Consider the following 23,268-nt stretch of genomic DNA (forward strand, 5'->3'; position numbering starts at 1 on the left):
TTTTGAGTTCAAGTCCCACATTGGGTGTGGAGCCTACTTTAAAACGAATAAATAGAATGAAATAGAGTACAATATTCTAGTGGCTTCATATCTAACTCGAAAGTGCAGTCAAATCCTTATCATGGCCTCTAAAGCTTTAAGGTCTACCAGCACCTCCTCTTTCATCTCCTTTTTTTTTTCCCCCGAGATTTTACTTATTTATCCATGAGACACACACACACCGAGGCAGAGACATAGGCAGAGGGAGAATCAGGCTCCCTGTGGGGAACCTGATGCGGCACTTGATCCCAGGACTTCAGGACCACCTGAGCCAAAGGCAGACACTCAACCAGTGAGCCACCCAGGCATCCTTCCTCCTTTAACACTTAAAAAAAATATATTTTATTTATTTATTCATGAGAGACAGAGAGAGAGGCAGAGACATAGGCAGAGGGAGGAGCAGACTCCTCACAGGAAGCCTTATGTGGGACTCCATCCCAAGACCGGGATCATGCCCTAAGCCAAAGTCAGATGCTCAACCACTGAGCCACCTAGGCACCTTTAACTCTTAGTATTCTTCTCCTCATTCATTCTGCTAAGGACATACTGCTCCCACATAAAGCTCCCACTCCAGGGCCTTTGCACTCAATGTAACTCATGACAGCCATTGAGGCGTGTCACTTAGCTCTTTCTCCTGAAAGAACATTCCAATCAGCTGCAATTGTACACTTGGCTAATAGCCTCTTGCTGTGGCCTTCAGTATGTGCCTTACCTTGGTGCTTGCTTTTTCTGAGAAGCCCCCCAGGAAATGATTGAGCACAGCAAGGATTCTAGCCATTTCTGCCTAATGTGGGACTCCTCTAATGGGCAATCTTTGCTCCACAGCTCCCTATGGGGATGGCCAACACTTTGTCAAAAATGCATTACTGTCTGGGGCTCTTCCTACTCTCACATCCCAGCTGGGGAATTCATCATTTCTCGTAAAACGTGTGCCCTAGATTCCAGGAATTTTTTTCAGGAAAGCAGAGAGGGACATTCTATAAAACATATATCTCTTGGTTAGTGTATTTATTTATTTATTTATTTATTTATTTATTTATTTATTTATTTTTAAAGATTTTATTTATCCATGAGAGACACGGGGGGGCGGGGGGAGAGAGGCAGAGACACAGGCAGAGGGAGGAGCAGGCTCCTTGCAGGGAGCCCGACGTGGGACTCAATCCCATGACCCCGGGATCACGACCTGGGCGTGAAGGCAGGCGCTAAACCGCCGAGCCACCCAGGCTGCCTAGGACTCTTTAGTTAAAGAAACTAGAAGAAACGTAATTTCCCTCTATTCTCTACTTAAATAAAAGCCAGCCGGCGACAATGGAGACAGCAAGCACTTCCGGCTCCCCTGCCACCCCGCATCTACCGCACTGGGCTTTTCACTGCGCGTGCGCAAGGTCCGCCCATCCCCGGAACTTAACCGTTGCCCGCAGTGAAGTGTTTAAATCCTCTCGATCCTGATTCTGGGGAGCCGGCGGCGCACTCGGTTCTCCTATGGGGCTTGGGATTGGACGAGCGCGGATGGATGCGGAGTGCTGATTGGCTGGTGTCGCAGCACGTCGCGGCGACCGTGCGTGTGGCCTCTGGCCCCGCCCCCGCCCCCGCCCCCGCCCCTGACGGGTGGGACTTCTGACCAATCAGTAGGCGCGGCGCGGGCTTCGTTTTCGCGAGCCGGTGTTTGCCGCCTCGGTTCCCGCGACCCCAACGTCCCGGAGGCGGGGCGGCGGGGACGGAGGCGCTGCTTGGAGCCGACCTCTGTTCCGGCCCAACAAACAGGCCCCGCGGGGCGGAGGTGGCGGCGACTGGGGCTTTGTGTCCCGAGTGCTCCCGGAGGGTGGCGGCGGCGGAGCTCGGAGGACGGCGGGCGGCCTGCGGCGCGGCGGCGGGTTCCGCCCTCCCGGAGCCTGCGGCCGGTACCGTGAAGGGGAGCTAGTGGAAAAGTAAGTCAGGAGGACTTGGAGTTCCTGGAACCGCTTGTCCTCAGGTGAGTGAGAGGCTTGCAGTCCATTGCGTGCCACGTAAAGGTGTTTTTACTGCGAAGGTTTGTCGGCTGGAGCCCTGCGTCCTCCCGTCGGGCCCGGCGGCTGCGGGGTGGAGGCGGTCGGTGAACGTGGGACGTCGGTGGGCTCCGGGGAGTAACGTGCAAACAGCGCGGTGTGAGCGCGGGCGGTGAAGGGCCACGGGGCTTTGCGAGGGCATTCCAGCTTCAGGGGTGGCCTGTGCAGAGGCTGCAGGTGCTCGGGGGGTGGGATGAGTGGATAGAGGAGGAGGTTGGCGCGGTACGATGGGGCCAGGCTGCCGGGGCGCTCTGCTCTGCAGGCAAAGGAGCCGGGGTGCCCGGGGCTCAGCGATGGAGCGCCTGCCTTCCTCCCGGGGCGTGACCCCGGGGTCCCGGGAGCCAGTCCGTGTCGGGCTGCTTGCAGGGAGCCTGCTTCTCCCTCTGCCTGGGTCTCTGCCTCTCTCTCTCTCTGTCTCTCATGAGTAAATAAATAAAATCTTAAAAAAAAAAAAAAAAAAGAAGAGCCATCCGGTTTTTAAGCAGGGGGAATAATTTGGTCCGAGATGCACAGATACTCCCCAGGGAGCAGTCTGGGGACTTTTCAGTAAATCTAGTGAGAATTGATGAAGTCAGAAACTAAGGTAGAGGAGATAAGCCGAATTTATATAGGAAAACAGGGAGGGAGGAAGGAGAGGTAAGGATAACTTGGAGTTTCAGTTTGATGAACCATGATGCCATCACCTGAGGAGAGTATGTCTTGCTAGGTATAGTGGCATATGGCTTTGGTTCGGCGGCTTTCATGGCTTGTGTGATGCTGTCAGAATAAACTCGTGTATTGTTTTAAAATGAGAAAAAATCAACATTACCTTTTTACCCTAATACATAAAGGAAAAAGAGACAGATGTGGAGTTTTAAGGCTCTTCCGTTTAATGAAGAAAAATGGCATTTTATATATTTCCTAGAATTAAAGTCATCCATCTGAATACTGTTATCGGTGACACCCAAGTGATGCAGACGGTATTCAAGTTTCAAGCCTTCAGTCCGGGATCCCTGGGTGGCGCAGCGGTTTGGCTCCTGCCTTTGGCCCAGGGCGCAATCCTGGAGGCCCTGGATCGAGCCCCACGTCGGGCTCTCGGTGCATGGAGCCTGCTTCTCCTTCAGCCTGTGTCTCTGCATCTCTCTCTCTCTCTGTGACTATCATGAATAAATTAAAAAAAAAAAAAAAAAAGAAGCCTTCAGTCCATGGGCAATGCATGAAGTCCAAGAGGGACGTTGTAGCCTTACAAGAGCACTTTATTTATTTATTTTTTTAAGATTTTAATTTATTAATTCATGAGAGACACAGAGAGAGAGAGAGAAGCAGAGACATAGGCAGAGGGAGAAGCAGGCTCCATACAGGGAGCCCATGACTCAATCCCAGGACCTCAGATTCACAACCTGAGCTGAAGGCAGACACTCAACCTCTGAGCCACCCAGGTGGCTCTTTATTTTTTTTTTATTTTTATTTTTTTTCCCAGGTGGCTCTTTAAATAAGATTTTGTTCTAGTCCATAATTTCAGCTTCTGGCTTTATCTGAAAAGACTCTTCTGCATCTGCATCAGTAACTCTTTCCTCCCTTATCTTGCTTCAGACAATTCCTTCTTGCTAGAATTGAAGTAGAATGTACACAGCTTAAAGAACTCCTAATAAAAGACCTAATAAAAGAGTATAGGAAGTACTGAACCATAAAGAAAGGACTATGCACTCTGTATTTTGCTTTGATAATATTTAGTTGGAGATATCTAGTGAATAGTACAGCTAGAAATACAGGTTTGTAACTGAGGAGAGAGGTGGAAACTGAGAGTTGGCTATGTATAAATGGGTATGGAGGCAATGGGAGTGGATGAAAAGTACCCAGAGAGGGCATGTGCAGCCAAAAAAACTCCACTGATTTTGCAGGAAACATATCAGTTTGTGGGGATGCAGTATTTGTCTTCCATCTCCACAAGACTTAGTTTGTTAACCTCATACAGATTCAATAAATACCTAGTTCAAGTTGTTCCTGTGTACTATTTTGTGGTTTTCTGAATATTATGAGGCTTTTGTTCAAAATTTCATATATTAAATACCACCTGCTGCCTAAAATAAATATTAACATTAATTTATAGGCAGAATGACTATAAAGTATGAAAAACAATCAGAATACACAAGTGTTTTATTTTACTATAGATGAAGACACTTCATAAAAGTAACCTAATTTTGCCTGTACTATTAATATGCCGTTAAATCATGTTTCTTATTTTTTGTTTTTTATCACTCATTGATAACATTCTCTTTACTTTTTTTTTAGGATACTAAGCATTTGAAATTGAATACAAAATTCACCAACTATCATGGAGCCTACATATTCTCTTGCAGGGCACCAGATAAATACCAGGTATAGAAATATTTTTACAAAATGTTTTTTTCACTACTTTTCCTAACTTGGGAAGATAGGTTGGAATAGAAAAAGAAAACTTCTCTAAGCCTCAGTTTCCTTATCTGTAAATGGGGCATGGTAATGTCTGTATAACAAGATTATTGTGAAGGATTAAATAAGATTACTAAAGTAAGGATCTGGCACATAGTAGGCACTTGGTAAATATTAGTTTCATTCCCACTTTCCCTTTTTTGGTTTCACAGAGCATCTTTATCGATGGGAAATGGAACCTGACCCCTTGAGGCTAAAAAAATCACATACATATTTATTTACATCCTAAACAAGTAAGAAAATGGTTGGGTTCCTTCCCTTGTCTAAACCCTAATCCTTGAATGGAAAAATTTCACACTGGATATACTAAGTTTTTTTAAATGTCCCTAAGCCTTTTCCCATTTGTGTGGAAGAGGAAGGAGGAGCATACCACCTGTCTCCTAATTTTCTCAGTCTGTCAGTACTCTGGGGACAAGACAGATTGGCTTATGTTATTTGGCTATTTAGATGATTTATTCTTCTTTTTTTCCCTCTGGGAAGGGACAGTTAATGCTGTCGTGTGAATGTTGTTTTCTTCTAAACTATAATTATATCCACGAGTTACCTTCATTCTCTGTACTTTTTTTTTTTGTGCCAGATGTTTTTGATGAAGACAATGGGAAACCTGACCAAAAGAGGCTATCATATTCCTTTTGCTTAATTTTGGCCCTTCTGTTTTATCCTCCTGCCACCTCTTATTCTTTGAAAATTTGTCAACTTCTGTTCTTTGAAAAAACTTGTGTTTGCAACAACTCAGTACAGTCTCTTTTTAGTTTTATTTTTAGGGTCAAATTATTATTTTTTTGGGGGGGTCAAATTAATTACACATTCTAGGTAAGAATATACTTATATAATAAATTGATTATTCCTGATACATTCAACTCTAGTTTTTACTTATTTAATGATCTCTCGTTTTTGTTTTTTTTTTTGGGGGGGGGGGGGGTTGGTTTTTTTTTTCATTTTCAATAATCTCTGGGCCAGAGAGCAACAGTTCTGAATTATTTAGGAGTTGCAGACCCCTTTGAATATCTGATTGCATGAATCTCCTTCCCTAAGACAAAACAGTTATACATGCATGTAAAAGTTTCTATCACATTTCAAGATGTTTGTGTTTCCCCTGCCTCTAAAGTCTACTGTATACCTTAGGTTAAGAAAAGGGCTAATAGCATTTAAAGAAATCTTGTTATGTGCCATGCATTATTCTTATTTAATCCTCATAACAAACTATAAGGTGTAAGTACTATTATTATCCCCCATTCTTTTTTTTTTAAACGAGGAAACTATAGTGTAGAGAGATTAACCAACCCAAAGTTACATAGTTGGTAAGTGGTATAGCCAGGATTTAAACCTTATGTGATTTCTACTTCAAACCCTTTACATGTGTTGACTCATTTAATATTCATTATAACTACAGGAGATACAGGTATTATCCTGTTTAGCAGATGAGGAAACTGAGGCACAGAGACATTAAATAATGTGAGCGAGGTCACATAGCTAGCAAATCTTGAAATGAGTTTTCAGATCTAAACAATTAACTTCCAGACATTTTGTTTTACCCACTACATCATACGGCCTCTCACCAATTGATAAATACGTGATAAATACGTTAGATACAGAAATGTAGATAAACTGAGTTTGTTCCTTACTTGCTTTGTGACCTTGAACAGATTTCTCAATCTCAGACCATGTCCTCATTTCAAAAAAGGGAGACTAAAAATCCTTCTTATAGATATTATGAGCTCAAATTAGACACACAGCTAGGAGAAATGATGGAATCAGAATTTGAACCCAGGTTCTAAAGCACTATACCGTTTAGCTTCTAGAAATATAATCTTTGAAATCAGACACTTAGATTCAGATCCCAGCTTTGCTGCTTAATTGTATAAAGTTAGGAAAGTTATAGTTTGTTATCTATAAAATGGATGATAAAAGTGTTTCTGGAACAGTCTTAGTGAGAAATATTGTGTATGTAAAATGCCTACTGAGATGCCTGGTACATATTGGGTGATCAGTAAACTGGGGCTAGTCTTGTAGTTGAGAAGCTTCACTAGGTGATCCGTGAACGTAAGATCTAGAACAAGGTATTCTTAATATGTGATATGATGAATATTCTTTCAGTTCACCTATTTAATAGTCTATGACCATGCAAATACACTGGGTGTAGGTAGCTCACTGCCAGAGCTTTCTTGCTTTAATTACCTGGGAACTTAGGCTGATATCTTCCCCTCAGTCCTTTCGCTCCATTGTTTTTTTCTTACTGTGGTTTTCTCATGTTACTCACTTACGTAAAATAAAAAACTTTGTGATGGTGCTTTGTATGATTTAAGATTGAAACTTGCTATATACTGTCTCTAGGATCTTCGCTAAGGACTTGTTTATGTTGCTGTCCTTTTGATGCTTCAGTAATAATTCAACTGAAGTAGTAGGACCCAAGATACTAATATTGGAAACACTGAAAAATAGACTGTATTAAGTTTTTGTGCTTTCCATAATTTTATTAGATATTGTCTAGAAATTAGTTCAGAAGAACAGAATTTTAGTTTTAAATTTAAATGTAAATTCATGGTTTATAGTTATTTCTGTTATTGATACTCCTATTTCTTTTTTCTTTATTTAGTTTTCTTTCTTCAAAAAAAAATTTTTTTTTTTAGATTTTTAAGTAGGCTCCATGCCCAACATGGGGCTTGAACTCATTACCTTGAGATCAAGAGTCACATGCTCTACCAATTGGGCCAGCCAGGCATCCTTCCCGCTTCATTTAAAAAAATGTGTGTATATAAATTTATGTATGCATAGGGAAAAAGGGACAAGAAAAAGCTATACCTACATTTTGAGTGCTTCTTTTTCTTTTTTTTTTTTTTAAGTTATTTTTATATATATTTTTAAGATTTTATTTATCTATGAGAGACATAGAGAGGCAGAGACACAGGCAGAGGGAGAAGCAGTCTCCCTGCAGGGAGCCCGATGCGGGACTCCATCGCAGGGCTCTAGGATCACGACCTGAGCCAAAGGCAGATGCTCAACTACTAAGCCACCCAGGCGTCCGTCCCTGAGTACTTATTTTCTTGATAGTAAAGTTATAAGGATTTTTCTTTTCTTTTTTTTTTCTTCTTCAAAATATTTTTAGGGACGCTTGGCTGGCTCGGCAGTTGAGCGTCCGCCTTTGGCTCAGGGCATGAGCTTGGGATCTGGGATTGAGTCCCCCATTGGGCTCCCCTCTGGGAGCCTGATTCTCCCTCTGCCTGTGTCTCTGCTTCTCTTTGTGTCTCTCATGAATAAATAAATAAAATCTTAAAAAAAAATATATATATATATATATAAAGCTCTTAAAATTAATATAAGTATTTGAAAAGCCTCATCATTTAATGTTAAACCATTTCTTATAAAATTTCTGCTAAGTTTGCTTGTCTCTGTGATTTAAAACATTTTTTAAAGGTTTCCTTCAAGCAAGATGATACCTTTCTATTTTCCTCCATCAAAATGTGCACTTTGGAACCCAATGCCAGTTGGAGATTTCATCTACTTACATCTCAATTACTACAGGTATAAGATGTTTCTCTTTTCAAATCAAACTTGTAGAAACAGGAGTCAAAATGATATGTAAGGCAAAGTTGATTACTATGACTAATTCCTTTTTTTTTTTTTAACCTTTTCCATTCAGAATCTCCCTTCAAACAAACTATCCCTTTTGCTGATTCTTAAATCTTTTGTGTTTTTTGGTTTTTAAAGATTGTATTTATTTGGAATCCCTGGGTGGCTCAGCAGTTTAGCGCCTGCCTTTGGCCCAGGGCGCGATCCTGGAGTCCCGGGATGGAGTCCCACGTTGGGCTCCCGGCATGGAGCCTGCTTCTCCCTCCTCCTGTGTCTCTGCCTCTCTCTCTCTCTCTCTCTCTGTGTGTCTATCATAAATAAATAAATTAAAAAAATATTTTATTTATTTATTCGTGAGAGACACAGAGAGAGAGAGAGGCAGAGACATAGGCAGAGGGAGAAGGAGACTTCCTGTGGGCAGCATGATGTGGAACTGGATCCCAGGACCCCAGAATCATGACATGAGCCAAAGGCAGAGACACTCAACCACTGAGCCACCCAGGTGCCCCTATTACTTGTGCTTTTGAGAAGTAATCTTAATTTCACAAAGTGTTCTGCAAATCTAAAGTTATAAGTATTATGGGAATTCAAGAGACAAAATACGATAAAAACCGAAAGGGTTTTCATCATGCTTTAGCATGCTCTCTTTGTAGAACACTGAGAAGATTGAACTGATTTTGAGTGGATAGATCATGTTAGAAGGAATATAACATAGGTTGTGGGTAGGATCTTGAAGGAAAGATATTACAACTTGGGTTTGAAGAAATAGAAAATAGAGACTTGCTGACTTGAGATTTTGTATATAAGGGAGCTTTTGAAAGCAGAATTCTAAGAAGGATGGGTCATGGTGGGGAGATCCTGGAGTTAGCCTAGCTGTGAGATGGTTTTCTGTAATCTAAGCAACATAGGTTTATGTCCTACTGGTTTGTTTAAGGTGCTATAACTGGAGTCAGACTGCCTGGAGGGTCAAATCCTGATTCTACCACTTCTTATTTATGCAACCTCAGTAAAGTAGGCAAGGATCAGTTTCTTTATTCAGAAAATGGAATAGTGATACCTGTTTCATAGCACTCTTGTAAGGATTAAATGAGACAGACTCTGTAAAGCAGCAATTGGCACAGTGCCTAAAACAGGAAGTATTCAATAAATGGTAGCTATTACAAGGGTTTGTAGAGCAATGTAGCAGTATTGAGATCAAAAGGAAAGAATGAGGGACACCTGGGTGGCTCAGTGGTTGAGCATCTGCCTTGGGCTCAGGGCACGATCCCAGAGTTCTGGGATCAAATCCCACATTGGGCTCCCTGCATAGAGCCTGCTACTCCTCCCTCTGCCTATGTTTCTGCCTCTCTTTGTATTATGTCTCATGAATAAACAAAATCTTAAAAAAAAAAAAAAAAAAGGAAAGAATGAAACAAGATATTTTGAATAGCTTATAGCATTTGATGATGGATTCCATTGAACTAAAGGAGAGCTACAAGTCAAAAAGTACTGAAGTTCTAAACCAGTTGGCAGAGAAGGATAGTGTCACTAATAAAAAAATAGTCTTGTGAGGGTGTCTGTGTGGCTTAGTTGGTTAAGTGTCTGCCTTTGGCCCAGGTCCTGATCTCAGGGTCCTTAGATCGAGTCCTGTGTCAGGCTCCCTGCTCAGCACACAGTCTGCTTCTCTCTCTTTCCACTCATGTTTTTTCTCGCTCTCAAATTCATAAAATCTTTAAAAAAAAAAAAAAACAGTCTTGTGGAATTTCGATTAAATATTTCTTAGACTTGTTCATTTTTTTCTCAATGTCTGACCTTTTTTATATTTTCTATTGTATCTTTTTGTGCTACAATGTAATTTTTTTCAACTCTGGTAATTTTCTCTTTATGTGTACTTAGTTGCTGTGTAACCTATTTGTTTAGGTTTTTTTAAATGTGGAAGTATTCCATATATATGAAACATTGTTTATAATATATGTGCAGTGTTTATAGGATAATAAAAATTTACATACCTATTCCTAGTTCATTATATTGAGCTTTTAATTGATTATATTTTTATTTCTGCAAGTTCTTTGTGGTTCTTTTTCAAATATGCCTCATCTTTTTTGATAGTATGTATTTCCTTGCTTATATTTTAGAGTCCCTTTTATATATCTTTACACATTTTAATCATATTTTTATATATTGTACATTCAATAATACTATAGTATCTGAAGACCATAAACCATATGTAAACAAACAGATTTAGTATGTCAGTCAGACTTTGTTTATAAAGACAGGAGGCTGGCCTCACAGTTTCTTGATCCTTGCTCTGGTTCATTAAATTAAGCAAATGCTCAGATAATAACTGTATCTTCAGTGTCTACTTACTGCAATTCTGGTTTCCAGGCAGCTCTCCCTAGCCACTCTTACCTCTGCCCATCTTTGACCCTAGGATTTGTCAACAGTGATTTTTCTGTACATGTTAAAGATGTGTGTTATATTTTAGGCAGCATTTCATGGCAGGAGGGTTTTTTAGGCTGTCCGATCCACCACATTCATATAAGACTTTTTTTTTTTTTTTTTCCAGAAATCCAAAGCTTGTGGTAACTGAAAAGACCATCCGACTTGCTTGTCGTCATGCTAAGCAGAATAAAAAAAGCCTGCCATGCTTTTTACTTGGTTCTCTCATAGTAGATGAAGGTAATATACTTAAAAAAAATTTTTTTGTAACTATAATAGAATTTATGTATCGAATTCAGCCAATTATTGTGATGTTCTTTGTGCTGTTTTTCTTTGCAAGATGCCAAGGTTATAAAGGTAAGTAAAACTTGATACTACCCACCAGAGACTTCACAGTCTGGTCAGGTGGAAGAATATATATGCAAACCATTTTTTAAAATAAGAGCTTAGCGTACTATTAGTATTAACAAAATGCTTTGCTATAATTGTAGGCTTGCTTGTCATGCTATATAATAACTGCTATTTTTGTTCTCCAGATGAAGAAAGTATGACATTGACAGTAGATCGTTTTGATCCTGGTAGAGAAGTACCTGAAAGCTTAGAAAGAACCCCTACTGCTTCTCTTCCTGGGGACTTTGTGATTCCATGCAAAATTCATACTCAGGGACTTTGTTCAAAAGAAATAATAGCTCATGATGCAGATGACTTCAGTTCAGCTTTTAAGGTGAGATTTTTTGACTATTTTTAATTGAACACAAGTATCAAATTATGTGTACTATGTTGTATTTCAATAAACCCATATTTTACAAGTATACCTAATAATTTCTGATTGAATGATTGTTGCTAAAATACAATTAAATATGGTTTCTGAAGGCAGAAATTCTAGGGAGGTAGTATGAGTAGCATTCCAGAAAGGGAGGCAGTATGAACAAGATAACAAAGTAGAAGATGTGCTCAGGGTGATGTTAAGGGTGTAGTTTTTTGCTGCATTTGTGGGCAATCAGAATGGATTATTAGTTTGGTCAGATTGTAGAGACCCCTGTCTGCCAATCTAAGGAATTTGAACTTTGTCATATGGGCTATGTAGAGTTATTGAAAGTTTTTGAAAAGAGGAAATACTATTAAATCAAAGATAGTTAATCTGATAGGGCAGCCTGACTAAAGTCAGAGAGAGTAGGTAGGCCATGTCAGTAGTCAGGTGTAAGAGAAGGTGTATTAGCCTGAAGGACAATGTCTAGGAAGGACACAGTGGGCATGAGCAACTATGCAAGAAGAACTGACTTGACAATTTGGGGTAATAAGAGAATAATTAGGGGTACCTGGGTGGTTCAGTTGGTTGAGTGTCTGCCTTTGGCTCAGGTTGTGATCCAGGGTCCTGGGATCAAGCCCTAAGTCAGCTCCCTGCTCAATGGCGGGGGGGGGATCTACTTCCTCTCCCTTTGCCACCCACCTCTCATGCTTGCTCTCTCTTTTAAATGAACAAAATCTTTAAAAAACAATAATAATAGTTATAAAGAAGAATGGGAAAAAAAAAAAAGAATGGACTTTAGATTTTCTGAGTTGAGTCAGAGGTAGTTTACATCCTTTTTTTCATGTCTTAAATGTTAATTGGAAGTGATATTCTCTCATAAGAATTTGAAATGCTGGAGCACCTGGATGGCTCAGTGGTTGAGTGTTTGCCTTTGGCTCAGGTCCTGATCCTCGGGTCTTGGGATCAAATCCTGCATCAGGCTCCCCACAGGGTGCCTGCTTCTCCCTCTGCCTATGTCTTTGCCTCTCTCTATATCTCTCATGAAAAAAATAAATAAAATCCTAAAAAAAAAAAAGAATTTGAGATGCTGCTGGGGCATTTAAGTTGGCAATGTGTGATAGAGTTTGGTTCAGTAAATCTTGACTTGCTTTGACATAAGTATTCATGTAACTTTTTGGTCACATGGAAGAAATGAGAGAATTGAAATATTGCAAATCAGAAATTATTTAATTTTGTCAGTTGAAGGTATACATATGTATATATGTACCAGTATGAGATCAAACATTTATAAATATGGACAAATTTCAAAGTTTTAAAATAATTGTGTAATATTGATTCCTCAGGCTCTGCAGCACCATGTATGTAGCAAAGATTCCTTGGATTGTGGTAAGCTGCTTTCCCTAAGAGTTCATATCACTTCCAGGGAAAGTTTGGACATTGTGGATTTGGATTTGCACTGGGCAGCAGTAACTCTGGCAAATACCTTTAAGTGCACACCTGTGAAGCCCATCCCCGTTATTCCAACAGCTCTGGCAAGAAATTTGAGCAGTAATTTGAATATTTCTCAAGTTCAAGGTACCTATAAATATGGGTAAGTAAGAGATAAAGTAATTTTAAATATTGGTTATATCAGTATATTTTCATGGTACCCACATCATATGAAATGTTTGTGCATTCAGTTGACAAGTCAGAGATCTATGGTGGCTAGATAAATAACCAAGGAAGGGAAAAAATGAAGTTGTTAAATTTTGCCTCATATAGTTCAGAGTTGTGCCTATTACTCCAAGAAAAATTAATATTAAAATTTATATTAGTAATTGGTTGTATTTTGCGATTTGAAAGTAGAAGAAATTAACCTGTTACTTGTTCTTTGTTTTTTTTTTTTTGCCTAGGTTTGGGTTGTCGTCTTTTTGTCTTGCCTTTTTTTTTTTTTTTTTTTTTAAACTATAATCTGACTATAAGCCTAACAGGGGCTGAAAAATTTGTTACTTGCAGTTTTAATTGTGAATAATGAGCATTGCAGACAGAGAAAGGAGATAACTAAATAAAAATTTGTAGAATCTTGCTTACCAAATTATCAACCACTTGAGGGTGGAGTTTCCCCACATAGTTGGAACAGCATCCTCTCCAGCTTTCTATCACCACTCTTAGTTTCTTAGGAAATATAAGCCAAATTGCATGCTTTCTGACCCTCAGCAGGACTACTTCCCTGAATCCTCATCCACTTTCTTTATCTATTGTCTACGAACCTAGGTTAGACAATGTAAGCACCCTCTGCTTTAAAGTCTAAGCAATTCACTTCTGGTTTCCTTTCCCTGACTCCACCCTAGTTCCTGTTAGGTCTCTGGAGCTGAAAATGTTTGCCAAGATACACTCAGCTCCAGGTCCAATTCTCTAAAAATGCCTTTTGAAAGGAGGAAAAGAAAAAAGAGGGTTTACTTTTTACAGGGTCCCGGGAATGGCAAGAAAAGTCCTATTTTTGAGTCCCACGTGCCGACCAGAGCACCCTTCTGGTTGGAGTGGTACAAAGGTCAAAGGGTATGTTCCATTATTGTGATATAGCCAAAGGTGATAGAAATCAAGTGTTTGAATTAACTGAAACATTTAATTCTCTTGGGGGTAATAAAGTCCTTCTCAGTTGGGACATGGGAATTTTTGTTAAAATTAACTAAAAAATTAATTTGTTTTTCTTAAACCTATGCCCATCCACTAGTGAAGCATGAATTTGTCTTTCTTTGACCCCTTGGCATGCTGGTAACCCAGGATGTTCAGATTTCTATCTAATCGCCTATTTTCTTTGCCCCTTCTTACCTAGAATTATTTAATTTGTGACATTTGTCCTTTTCCTTGACTACATTCATTTATTTAGTATTTTTTTTAAGATTTAGTATTTTTTTTTTTTTAAGATTTTTTACTTTTTATTTGAGGTAGAGAGTGAGCAAGAGATAGCACAAGTTGGGGGAGAGGCAGAGAGAGGGAGAAGGAGGCTCCCTGCGGAGCAGGGAGCCTGGTATGGGGCTCCATCCCAGGGTCCCAGGATCATGACCTGAGCTAAAGGTAGACGCTTAACCAAATGAGCCACCCAGGTGCACTACCCTGATATTTTTTAGGATCCGTTATGGAATAGGTATTGTGTTAGACACTGGAATTAAGTAGCTTAGAAACCTTATTTTTTGTCCATTAAGTATATTAATATGTAAACATGCAGATAAACATAATGGGGGTTCATATTCAGTGCAGGGAAAGCAGGAAGGTGTGTCCCGATTGCCTGGGAAAATCATAGAAAGTTCTTTTAAAGAATGAGATTTTATTAGATGGTCAAGGCAAAAGAGCTTTCAAAGCAGGTGTAAAAAAAATAACTTTTTTTTTTTTTTTTTTTTTTTTTAAATAATCTCCACACCCAGTATGGGACTTGAATTCATAACCCTGAGATCAGGAGTGGCATGCTTTTCTGACTGAGCCAACCAGATGCCCCAAGTGTCATTATTTCCCTAAGATATTATTTTAAGTAATCTCTACACCCAGCGTGGTCTTGAACCCACAACCCTGAGCTCAAGAGTCGCATGCTCTATTAGTTGAGCCAGCCAGGCAACCCTAAGTGTCATTGATCCATAAATCTCCCTGCCAACTCAGGCTTACTCATCTTGTCACATGGCCTGATAAATTCATTATTTTTGTGTTTTAGGGCTATTATAGCAATAAAATATATCCTCAGTGGTACTATCAAGACTGTATGTTACTGATAGTATCCTTTTTATTTTTGTGTTTTAAAGCCATAATGATGAAATTAACTTTTTTTTTTTTTTTTTTCCCCAAAGAGAGAGAGTGAAAGTACTGGGACTGGGGGATGGTAGTGTGAAGGGCAGAGGGAGAGGGAGAGAAAGAATCTTAAGCATGCCCCATGCCTAGTGCTGATAAGGAGCTCAACCTCACAACCGTGAGATTATAACTTGGGCTGACATCAAGAGTCTGACACTTAACTGACTGAGCCGCTCACACACCCCAACTCTGACTGAGCCACTCACACACCCCAACTCTTGACGATTCTATGGTCATTCATATTCTTAAAATTTACTATCAGTAATGGGGGTGCCCGGCTGGCTTAGTCAATGGAGCATATGACTCTTTACCTCAGGGTCTTGAGTTCAAGCCCCATACTAGGTATAGAGATTACTTTAAAAAATAAAATAAACTTTAAAAAAAAGCCACTGTCAATAATAAATATAATAACAAAGTTTAAATGTGGTATAGTTTCCTTTTAGGAAAAAGTGAATTTTGGGGTCATAATGGTTACAACATTCTTTGATAGTGGTTGGAGAAATATAGTGCATGGAAAGTTGAATATACCTCACATAATTCAGTTTCGTTAGTGAAAAGTCACATCTGTTGCAGTCTTCTCAGATCACCTGGATGCTTGAACACTTTTAGTAACAGGAAATTCACTTCTCCCTGGAAATCTATTTGAATCTGAAATAGCCTTGATTTTAATATTCCTGATTAAAATAAGTGGCTACTTTTAGAGCAAAACTTTTAAAAAAGTGGTGTGATCTTCAATGGCCATTTTAATAGAAATTTTAAGATATTAAATCTCTTCAATTCCTTCCTCTTACTGGATTCGTTTTTTACATATTGAAGTTTTCTTTGTGTGCGTGTGTATGAGAGAAAACATTTATTTGAATCATCTTCTCTGCTTAAAATAAGCTTCTTCAAGCACTCAGATTATCTCTTTTAGGTAAAAAGGACATACCCTTTTAATTGTTTTTTACACGAATGTCTTCTGTTTAGATATCTTACTATGGACGAAACACGCAAATTGTTACTTTTGCTGGAATCGGATCCCAAGGTTTGTTCTCTACCGTTAGTGGGGATGTAAGTATTGTATTATGTATGAAAACCTTTCCAGCCACATATGTATTCAAATGTATGTAATAAGCATAAATAAAACATACAACGTTGAGTTCTTTTTGCTGAAATTGAAACCTTAGAGCCCTGTTTCTTCAACCTCTATCACTACCCCCTGTCTTTAAGGGACCTTGAAGAAGCCAGGGCTCAGAATAACACTTTAAAATATACTGCCAAGCAGTTTTATGGAAATTTCCTTTAGTGTTAATGCCTTTCTCATTAGAGTTCGTGGTTAAGGACATTTAGATAGATTATTCAGTCAGAAATTTTATGTTGAGTATTTATTGTGTGTTTACCCTATGCATAGTACTGTATTTGGTACTGTGTTGGGATTAAAAATTTTCCAAGGAGTTTTTAATAAAGGTGAAGCAATAAAATTGCGTATATTCACAAATAAAAAAATAATCAGGAAGTATGTGATTTATTATGAAATGAGCAATATATAGACAGTGAGTGTTACTAGTCTTCATTACAGAGATGAAAGGGACATTTCCTTAAAGAAGGCAAACTTGAGGGGGACCTTGAAGAGTTTGGATAATAGAATAGAGGGGTTTGGTGCTATATGCAAAGTTAAATAATGAGAATGCACAAATATTCTGCAGACCACAAAATCTTACAGTCTGTTTCCTATGGTCTTGGTATTAGCTATGGATTATATCAAGTGAATGCCTATTAAGAGCCTTGGGTGATTTGGGCTACATATATATGTTACGACATTTAATCCTCTCAATAAATCTATAGTTTTAGGCTCCTAACTTCATTCTCCCCTAATTTAGCACATTCTTCTTAGTCCAGGCTAGATGATTCTAATTGATTCCTTCTTTCATCTCTGTTGTTAACCGTTTTGTGTCCCACCATTTTCTTGTCCTCTCAGGTGGAAGAGGGTGGAAGAGGACAGAGAGAAAGCTCTGACTGTATCTATATATCTATATTCCTTTTAATTATTAGCATGGTCTGGTGTTCATAGATTTCTTATTTATGAGCTGCTTAATGTATCGCTGGTAAATATCAAGAATCTCTCCCGTATTACTTTAAGAAAAGTAAAGCACATTAAGTGTTAATTTGTAAGTGACTGCTTTTAATTTGTATTTTTTTCTTTTAGTTGGCTGTCTGGAATTATACATATATATAGTCCTCAAGTATGGGCTTGCTGCTTACGATACATGTTCAGTCCTTCTATTCAAGAAAGGCAAGTGATATTTTGTATTTTAATCTTCTCCCCTGTTCATGTTTTCCTGAACATGTCTGGTTTAAAATTCATACGGTGTGGGGCAGCCCAGGTGGCTCAGCGGTTTAGCGCCGCCTTCAGCCCAGGGCGTGATCCTGGAGACCCGGGATCGAATCCCATGTCGGGCTCCCTGCCTGGAGCCTGCTTCTCCCTCTCTCTCTGCCTGTGTTTGTGCCTCTCTCTCTCTGTGTTTTTCATGAATAAATAAAATTTTTTAAAGATAAATAATAAAATAAAATTCATACAGTGCTTTAGCCATTTATAATACTTATATAGACCAGAAGATTAAGTGCACTAAGAAAAACAAATCTTACATTAAGATTTGTAAGATCTTTTATTGATGGAATAAAACTTGGAATAAAAATTGTCTGGAATAAAACCAGACAAAGGTGAGGTTGTAGTATACTTGGAAATGTGAAGGAATTCATTTGCCTAACCACAGTACTGTAACACAGAAGATACACTTTTTTCATGTGGTGAATAAACCCTAGGGATCATCTACTGTAGCATCTGATTTTATAAAGAGATTAATTTTCAGTGAACTGATTAAAAATGAATTTGAGTTTGTTGCCTTATGCGTGTTTTATTAAGTTACACAGTGCTAATGCTAGTACTGTAATAAATATTTGAGATGAGATTTAATTTTCTTTCTGGAACTGAAGCACAAGCATTGGAACAAACAAAGGAACTTTCTTTTTTTTTAAGATTTTATTTATTTATTCACGAGAGACACACAGAGAGAGGCAGAGACGCAGGCAGAGGGAGAAGCAGGCTCCACGCAGGGAGCCCGACGTGGGACTCGACCCTGGGTCTCCAGGATCATGCCCTGGGCTGAAGGCAGTGCTAAACCGCTGAGCCACCATGCTGCCCACAAGGGAACTTTCTTACCTCAACTCCTCATTTAATTGTTATTTTGTATGTGATGCCACCACCATTTGTCTCTTAGCTCAAACGGTACTCACAGACACAGTACAAAGCCAAGGCTACTTGATGCTGAGTGTAGTTCCTGAGGAAGGAGCCTGACAGGGCTACTCTTGCTTTTGGTGCACATTTACCTCTATAATGGCTCATGCAAAACAAATGCTGAACATTATTTTTGATTTTGCTTTTTTTTGTAGAAGCAAAAATCCTCTTCACATTTCTCTCAGTTACTGAAAACAGGTTCTAACAGAGGTCTTCTGTAAAAGTGAAGTGGCCTGATGTGAACTTTTAAAAAGAAAGGATATCTTTTAATTAATTTTAGTATGTATTTTAGGGATTCTTGATGACTTTACAAATAATTGGTAAGACATGCAATGAATAATAAAATGAATGTTTTTATCTGTGTTATTAATAGTGAAATATTGTAAATAATTAAAATACGTACTTTTAGAAGTCTAGGTGAATAATGTCATCTATAAATGATAATATTATGTAGTCACTTAAAATGAGTAAAGAAGTATAAGGCATGGGCAGCCCGGGTGGTTCAGTGGTTTAGTACCGCCTTCGGCCCAGGGTGTGATACTGGAGATCCGGGATCAAGTCCCACGTCGGACTCCCTGCATGGAGCCGGCTTCTCCCTCTGCCTGTGTCTCTGCCTCTCTCTCTCTCTCTCTCTCTATCTCTCTCTCTCTGTGTATCTCTCATGAATAAATAAATAAAATCTTTTAAAAAAAAAGTCTAAGACATGATATAAAATAGTGACATGGGAAGAAATTCAAGATAGTCAAATAAAAAATAGCAATCACTAAAACAGTTGCCCTTGAAACAATGTAGGTGGGGTGCTCAGTAAAAAATCTGCATATGAGGTGTCAGCTGGCTCAGTCAGTAGAGCATGTGACTCATGATCTCTGAGTCATAAGTTCAAGCCCCATGTTGGGCATAGAATTTACTTAAAAAAACACAAAAACTACTGGATATAACTTAATTCCCTAAAAACTTATACTAATAGCCTACTGTTGACCAAAAGCTTTATAGATAATCTAGTTAACACATATTTTATATGTTATATGCATTATATACTTTAAATATTCTCACAGTATTATAAGTATTCTACAATAAAACAAGATGGAGAAAAAAATATTAAAATTATACAGAAGACTAAATACATTTATACTACTGTGCTGTATTTGACAAAAATTCATGTGTAAGTGGACTTACACAGGTCAAACTCATGTTGCTCAAGAGTTAACTATAGTATGTATGGTATGGCCTCATTTTTGTTAGATTGTGAAAAATGTTTTTGTATGCTGAGGAGAAAATTACAGAGATGTGTACGCTAAACCAGAGAGTGAGGTGATTTTCATTTTGTTTTATATATCTATTTTGCTTGAAGTTTTTACAAGGAATATGTATTTCATAATAAAATATATTTTAAAAATTAAAAATCAGTAACACTAAAAAGTAAGCACAAATTTGCTTCCTAGTTTTTTCTTTAAGACTTTATTCATTTGAGACAGACCAAACACATGGCCGGGGTGGGGGTGGGGGATGCACATGTCATGCAGAGGGAGAGGGACAAGCAGACCCCTCGCCAGGCACAGAGTGCGATATGGGCCTAGTCCCAGGATCTGGAGATCACAACCTGAGCCAAAGTCAGACATTGAACTGACTGAGCCACCCAGGCGTCCTACTCCCCAGTTTTCTTCCCAAAGTTAGACTGCTTAGGTAGTTTATTAACTAGATTGAGAGATTCATGTAGAGTTGTTAGAATATATTCTTATTATTAGAAATTTTTAATTAAATGGCATTTTTTTTTGTCCAGGGTTTTTTCAGAATCTGGAAATTTCATTATAGTTCTCTATTCTGTGACACATAAGGATCCTGAATTTTATGAATGCCTCCCCTGTGATGGCAGGTCGTCTGACCTTCAGTTCCAGCTACTAACCAGCAAGGAAACATTACATCTTTTCAAAGTAAGTGATTTGATTACCTGGCACATTAATGATTGTTTAGGGTCATGTTGGCAGTTTAAACACAATGGTCTTTACCCTTTAACATAGTTACTCAAACTATTAGATTTGTTTATAATTATTATTATTATTATTATAATATTTTATTTATTTATTCATGAGAGACACAGAGAGAGGCAGAGACACAGGCAGAGGGAGAAGCAGGCTCCTGCGGGTAGCCCGATGCAGGACTCGATCCCGGAAACCTGGGATCATGCCCTGAGCCAAAGGCACACACTCAACCACTGAGCCACCCAGGTGTCCCATATTTATAATTATTATTGAATATTAACTTTATTCATTTATGGTTAATATTTTATAAATTTCAGATCATGTCTGCAGAACCAAATTATAATACAGGATCAGAGCTTTTCAGAATAATTTACCCATGTTGTTCTAAAGCCTTTGAAGAGTATCAAAAATTTATATATTGGTATCATTTTATGATATTGAGAGTTGATTTGTAATCTTAGTATTTTATTTACCCTGTTATTTTTTAAATATGTAGGTATAACAAATGGTTTCTCAGATGAAAGTCAGTGTTTATGTCTGATCCCAGGAATCAGAATAGATTGTTGCTGTATCTCATAAAACACGTAAAAGTACATAAGTGATGGTCACAGAAAAAGTAGATCTTTGAAACCCTAAGTGTCATTATGTAAAAACATTCAGACTGCTTTTCAGTAAAATGATTGATTGTCCTATGTCTCAGACTAATAATAAAAAAATTTATATTCTTAAGAAAAGCATATAACTCTTGATCTTGGGATCCCTGGGTGGCGCAGCGGTTTGGCGCCTGCCTTTGGCCCAGGGCGCGATCGTGGAGACCCGGGATCGAATCCCACGTCGGGCTCCCGGTGCATGGAGCCTGCTTCTCCCTCTGCCTGTGTCTCTGCCTCATTCTCTCTCTCTCTCTGTGACTATCACAAATAAATAAAAATTAAAAACAAAACAAAACAAAACAAAACAAAAAAAAACCCCTTGATCTTGGAGTCATGAGTTCAAGCCACATGTTGGATGTAGAGCTTAAAGAAATAAAACTTTAAAAAAAAATTGTGTATTTTATACAAAAATATTGAATACTTCTAAATAATCATTTGTTTTCACTCAGCTCCTATTTTGTGTCTTCTTGAATTACGTTTATAGGCAATATCAGTTTTTGAATCAAGTTTTTGTATTTAATTAATTATAAATATAATTCTCTTAATTGAAGTCTAATACATTTCCATTTTAGAAACATATATTATTCTTTAGATCACATTCTCAGTTCACAGTTCATTTCTTCACTGAATCCCTGGTTATCGAGTGAGTTACATAATAGAGATAATTAAGTTTTCACTTTCATTTGTATGGCAGGGGAATGGACAGTTAAAAAAGGTTTCAAAAAAGTAGAACTAACATATTTTTAAGCAGTTCCACTTCTGGATTTTTATCCAAAGGAAACAAAAACACAGACTTGAAAAGACCTTTGCACCCGCATGTTGACTGCAGCACTGTTAGCCAAGACATAGAGGCAACCTAAATATCCACCGATGGGTGACTGGATAAAGAAAGTGTGAGATAGATAGATAGATAGATAGATAGATAGATAGATAGATAGATAGATTATATATACACACACATATATGATATTATATATCATATTATATATATATATATACACACATATACATACATACAGTGGAATGTTATTCAGTCATAAAAAAGAAGAAATCCTGTCATTTGTGACAACATGGTTGGACCTTGAAGTGCTAAGTAAAAGAAGTCAAAGAAGGCCGAATACCATATGATCTTACTTATGGGTGAAATCTGAACTCATAGATACAGAAAACAGATTGGTAGAAGGTTGAGGATGGCCAGAATGGGTGAAGGGAGTCAAAAGGTCCGAACAGTTATAAGACATGAGGATGTAATGTGTAGCATGGTATGATTAATAACTTGTCTTTGAGAGTTGCTAAGGCAGTAGATCTTAAAAGTTCTCAACAGAAGGAGAAAGAATTGTAACTGTATGGTGATAGATGTTAACTAGACTTATTGTGATAAGCATTTTGCATTATATACAAATATTGAATCATTATGTTGCACACCTGAAACTAATGTAATGTGATAATGGCAGTTGTATCTCAATTTTAAAAATAATTTTTTTAAAAAGGGTACTGTAATAGAAATAAGTCTCCTCCTTCTAGTGTTTCAGAGCTAGCTACTTTTCAGCTAAATAGAATTCACTGGTGTTTTTGCTTAAGTCAGCTCTCAAAGTACAACCTACTTTATTTCAGAATGTTGAACCTTCTGACACGAATTCACTCCATTTTGAACTGACTGCTGAAAGTCAAAATGCAGAAACAGAGTTTTTCAACAAGGTTTCTAAGAATATTTCAACTAAAAGGTAAAAGATGGGGGTGCCTGGGTGGTTCAATTGGTTAAGTGTCTGCCTTTGGCTCAGGTCATGATCCTAGGGTTCTGGAATCAGGCCCCATATCAGGCTCCCTGCTCAGCAGGGAGTCTGCTTCTCCCTCTCCCTCTGTGTGCGCTCTCTGTCTTTCAAATAAATAAGTAAAATATTTTTTTAAAAAGATAAAAGAGGGCAGCCTAGGTGGCTCAGCAGTTTAGCACCTCCTTCAGGTCCAGGGCGTGATCCTGGAGACCTGGAATCAAGTCCCATGTCGGGCTCCCTGCATGGAGCCTGCTTCTCCTTCTGCCTGTCTCTCTGCCTCTCTCTGTGTGTGTCTCTCATGAATAAATAAATAAAATCTTTATTTATGAATAAACAAACAAATAAATAAATAAATAAATTTTTGTTATAATATGTACTTTTAAAATTATATCCACTAGTTGTTGATGAGTAATTAAAGTAACTCCCCAATCTGATGAAACTGATTGTGTATCTTAGATATGATAAAATGTCCTTGCTTTAAATGCATTACTTCATACTCA

The 23,268-nt window shown here is 38.4% G+C and overlaps 1 protein-coding gene across 6 annotated transcripts in view; it reads left to right on the forward strand.

Annotated features, from left to right (window-relative positions):
* The first annotated feature begins 1,701 nt into the window (after window positions 1-1,701).
* Window positions 1,702-23,268, forward strand: part of STIL (STIL centriolar assembly protein) — a 62,403-nt gene continuing 40,836 nt past the window's right edge. The window contains exons 1-10 of one of the 6 annotated variants that reach the window (XM_025420171.3): window positions 1,702-2,011; window positions 4,356-4,442; window positions 7,950-8,057; window positions 10,651-10,763; window positions 11,060-11,247; window positions 12,618-12,865; window positions 16,060-16,143; window positions 17,279-17,365; window positions 20,148-20,298; window positions 22,611-22,720. In XM_025420171.3, coding sequence (XP_025275956.1) covers window positions 4,399-4,442; window positions 7,950-8,057; window positions 10,651-10,763; window positions 11,060-11,247; window positions 12,618-12,865; window positions 16,060-16,143; window positions 17,279-17,365; window positions 20,148-20,298; window positions 22,611-22,720 — 1,133 coding nt within the window. In that variant the 5' untranslated portion in view covers window positions 1,702-2,011; window positions 4,356-4,398. Of the gene's footprint in view, window positions 2,012-4,355; window positions 4,443-4,687; window positions 4,769-7,949; window positions 8,058-10,650; window positions 10,764-11,059; window positions 11,248-12,617; window positions 12,866-16,059; window positions 16,144-17,278; window positions 17,366-20,147; window positions 20,299-22,610; window positions 22,721-23,268 lie in introns of those variants that run through there. The other 5 variants (XM_025420169.3, XM_049094417.1, XM_025420170.3 and 2 more) reach the window with 5 other exon arrangements.

This window comes from Canis lupus, chromosome 15 (genome assembly GCF_003254725.2).
Source record: "Canis lupus dingo isolate Sandy chromosome 15, ASM325472v2, whole genome shotgun sequence".
NCBI classification, from domain to species: domain Eukaryota; kingdom Metazoa; phylum Chordata; class Mammalia; order Carnivora; family Canidae; genus Canis; species Canis lupus.